This window comes from Carlito syrichta, unplaced genomic scaffold, assembly GCF_000164805.1.
Source record: "Carlito syrichta isolate Samal-C Ts95f unplaced genomic scaffold, Tarsius_syrichta-2.0.1 Scaffold179048, whole genome shotgun sequence".
In the NCBI taxonomy this organism is placed as follows: domain Eukaryota; kingdom Metazoa; phylum Chordata; class Mammalia; order Primates; family Tarsiidae; genus Carlito; species Carlito syrichta.
Window position 1 is genome coordinate 152,169 of NW_007123144.1, and position 3,528 is coordinate 155,696.

At 63.7% G+C, this 3,528-nt stretch overlaps 1 protein-coding gene across 1 annotated transcript in view; it reads right to left on the minus strand.

The window, feature by feature from the left end:
* ITGA11 (integrin subunit alpha 11) overlaps positions 1 to 2,559 on the minus strand; it is a 97,660-nt gene extending 95,101 nt beyond the window's left edge. Inside the window, exon 1 of the mRNA XM_021709348.1 lies at positions 2,396 to 2,559. Coding sequence (XP_021565023.1) covers positions 2,396 to 2,447 — 52 coding nt within the window. The 5' untranslated portion in view covers positions 2,448 to 2,559. The remainder of the gene's footprint in view (positions 1 to 2,395) is intronic.
* Positions 2,560 to 3,528: the final 969 nt, after the last annotated feature.

Genomic DNA, 3,528 nt, shown 5'->3' on the forward strand with positions numbered 1-3,528 from the left:
AACCTGTGGGCTCAGGCAATCCACTCACCTCAGCCTCCCAAAGGCGCGGGATTACAGGCTGAGCCACCGAGCCCGGCTAGTTCTGGACTCTTAACAAGAACTCGCACCCAGCTTGGCCTCGGATGGGTCCCCTGCCCTGCTACCATCACCATCAGGCACCCTGGTCATCCTCACAGTGAATCCATGGGATGCACGGGTGAGAACTCAACATCCATCCTGCCCAGAGCCAGGGGAGTGGACCTGAGGGCCACGGAGATCTTTCCCATCTGCAGAGTCTAGCCAGCCTGAGCAGAATTTGGTTTTAAAAGATTCACTGTTTTCTTACTTAACTAGTCCCAGGAAATAACACTCCAAAATATGAACCTTCCCATTTTAAGGCCCACGTACACCCGATACACTCCTTCAGGGCTCAGTTCAAACGCTGTCTCCTCCTCTGGGAAGCACCCCTTGCTTAACCGGTAGGAACGGAACTTCTCTTGCTTGAATGCCAGCCTGGTTTCCCTCACTCGCTAGTGCCGCTCCTCGGCTTTCCATTTCTCTGCTCCAGGCAGGACCCAGATTTCGCACAGGCCCGGGCCTCCCCATTCCCTCTCCCCCTGCTCTTTGCAGGCAGACGCCGTTGTTCCAGCATTGATTGATATGTTTAAAGAATCCCATATTTCAAGAACCCAAACTGACCAGCCATCACTCAGGAGTGGTTTTCTGCCTATACACAGAGCTCTGAGTCACAAATCCCACGTCTTCAGAGGTGCTTTAATGTCCCTGTCCCCCTGCCCCGACCCCCTCCTTTGAGGAACAACAACATTAACAACCACTGACTAAACCCTGACATGGGACCAAGCCCCATGTCAAGGGTGGTACTGACCAAGCCTCACTTCATGGTCTCCAGAACCTTAGAGGTCAGAACTTCCACCTTGTCTGGCACAGGAGGACACCTGGGCAGGGGCTGCATGGCTGGACAAGGTGGCAGCTTGGCAGCAGCAGAGTCAGACTCAGAAGCCAGGCCTGAGTGGAAGCCTTTGCTCTCAGCCTCCTGAGAGTCCCCCCAGAGCAGACACTCCATCCAAGCTCCATAGGGCCACCTGTCCCCAGCCGCCCCAGGGTACAGCCTTGTTGATGCAACTGGGTCTCCCAAGGAGTTGAGTTCCTGGAGTGGTCGCTCCCCTCCTGCCTAAGTGCACCCAGCAGTCTCCCCCCCCCCCCCACTGCCTGCAGCTGGTTTCTAGACGCCTGCTGACCAGCGGGTTTCTTCCCCAACCCTCCCCCACAAGGCCCCACAACTCAGTGCAACCGTATTTCTTCTAAACGCTGACTCCAGGGTTTGAGGGGAGCCCCGCCAGCAAGAGACCCTCCCAGAAGCCCCTGTAGATGCACAGGAGCTCGCCCTTGCTTCCTCCGTAGCCGAGATTCGACGCGCCACTGGGCTGGGGTCTCCACCTGCGCCCCCGAGGGCACCTCTCCTCCTCCCACCATCTGACCCCACCACTGCCCCAGTTCGGGCCTGGCGTGCAAGAGGAAGAGGAGGCCAGGTCGGGCGCCCACATCCGGTGGCCCCCAGGCGCTGGTCCTTGCTGGACCCCCCGGTCGCGCGACGAGGGGACATGAAGTTGACAGCCCCAGCTGGAGGTCGTCCCCGCGTGGAGGGTCGGGGCCGGGCGCCTGCTGTGGGGAGGCCCGGACCGGGGTACCCTGATGCGGAGACACAGACTGGCCTCCAGCCCCCGGCCCGCTCCCCTCGGCCGGAGGTTCCCGCAGCGCCCGACACCTGGAGTGCATTAGGCGGCGCGCGCGCCGCGGCGGCTGTCCCCGGGTTAACTGAGTAATTGGCTAGTTCCGAGCGTGGGGGAGGGGGCGATGGCCCGTCCCTACAGCGGGTGTCCAGGAGCGTTTCTGGAGGTCCTGGATGGTCTGGCCGGCGGAAGCTGCACTCGGTCGCGGCGGAGGGATCCGGCAGCCTCCCCAGCTCCCGGCAGACATCTGTGACCCGAACTCCGTCCTCGGCGCCCCTGTGCCCTCACCCCCTGCGCCCCTCTTCAGGGTCCCAGCGTCTGCTCTCCAAAGCGGGGACGCTTCCGCACCAGACCGGCGGCATCAGGCGCGTCCCGTCCCCTGCCCTAGCGGGGCCAGCGCCCCGGGACGTCCGAGAGCCCCCATCAGAGGCGAGGGACCCCGGCGTGGCCCTCGGAGGCACGGGACGTCCAGCAAGGCACCAGCCCTCGGCGCTTTGAGCCTTTCTCGCTCTCCCCCGGCTCTGCAGCCCTCACACGGGCCTCCCTGGCGGGACGTGGCAGAGCCGTGGGGCGTCCCCACGGTGGCCACGGTTCGACCCGCGCCCGGCGGCTGCGCCCGAGGCCCCGGCGGCCCGGGAGGGGCAGGGGGATGAGGGAGCACCTACCTGGCCACAGGCTGAGCACCCAGGCCACCACAAGGCCCCTGGGCAGGTTCATGGCCCGCGGGCGGCGGGGTCCGGCGGGGTCCGGCGGGTTCCGGCAGGATCCAGCGGGGGCGGCGGCTGGAGCGGCAGCTCCTCGCGACGCCGGAGCCTACACTGCGCGGCGCCCTGAAAGCCGCGACCCGCCCGGAGGAAGTGGGAGGGCGGCGCGGGGAGGGGCCCGGACACCGCTCGCCTGGCCAGCCCGGCCCCTCTGCCACCTGGGCTGCGGCGCTGCCTCTGCGCGCGCTGGGCAACCCCCAACCCTCCCCCGCCCCCTCTTAGGAGAAGGCTCCGGGGAACCGCTGCTGGGAGCCACTTCGCAGACCCCCCCCAAGTTCAGAGTCTGCTCAGGCAAAGTGGCGCGTGGTCCCAGTTCCCAGAGAAAAGAGCGTCACAGGCTGGGAACGGTGCCCATAGTGACCCAGGGATATCCGCTGTCACTCGGGCCCTGCCAAATGGGTCGACGTTCTTCCAAGGTCCACTCTGAGATATTCCCGAGTCCCTGCACCCCGGGACTTGGAATAGAGAGGCCACAGTGCTTCTCCGGCTCCTGATGACTCTCCTCCACCCCCAGCTTCCGCAGAGGCACTAGGGAATCCTGGACCACAGCGGGATGCTCTTCCCTGGAGCCACCGTCCTTGCCAGTCCTTCCAGCCCGGGAGGACTAGATTCAGTCACGTCTATGGCAAGTGCTTTCAGCCACGTTTATGGCAAGCGCTTTCAATCAGGCCCTGGACCATAGTCTGTAGGATGGAGGCTGGTCCTTCAGCACTGTGGAGCCGAGGCCAGGGGTGCAGAGGCTGGGGATATGGAGACCTGTAGCAGAGGACCCCTGGCTTCCCTGGGAAAGCCTTCCTTCACCGGACTGGTCCCCGCCAGGCCAGGCCCAGATGCAGCTCACACTCCTACCTCTCCCCCATCTTTTCTTCCTTGTGCTCAGTTGAGAAACTGGACACCAACCCGTATGTTCACTGGATTCCCCTTTTCCCTCTGCCCAGACTGAAAACACCATCGGTAGAAATCTCTGGTTCACCACTGAGTACTCAGCCCCCAGCACCCAGGAACAAAGTAGGTGGGTAGGTGACTGGATGAGC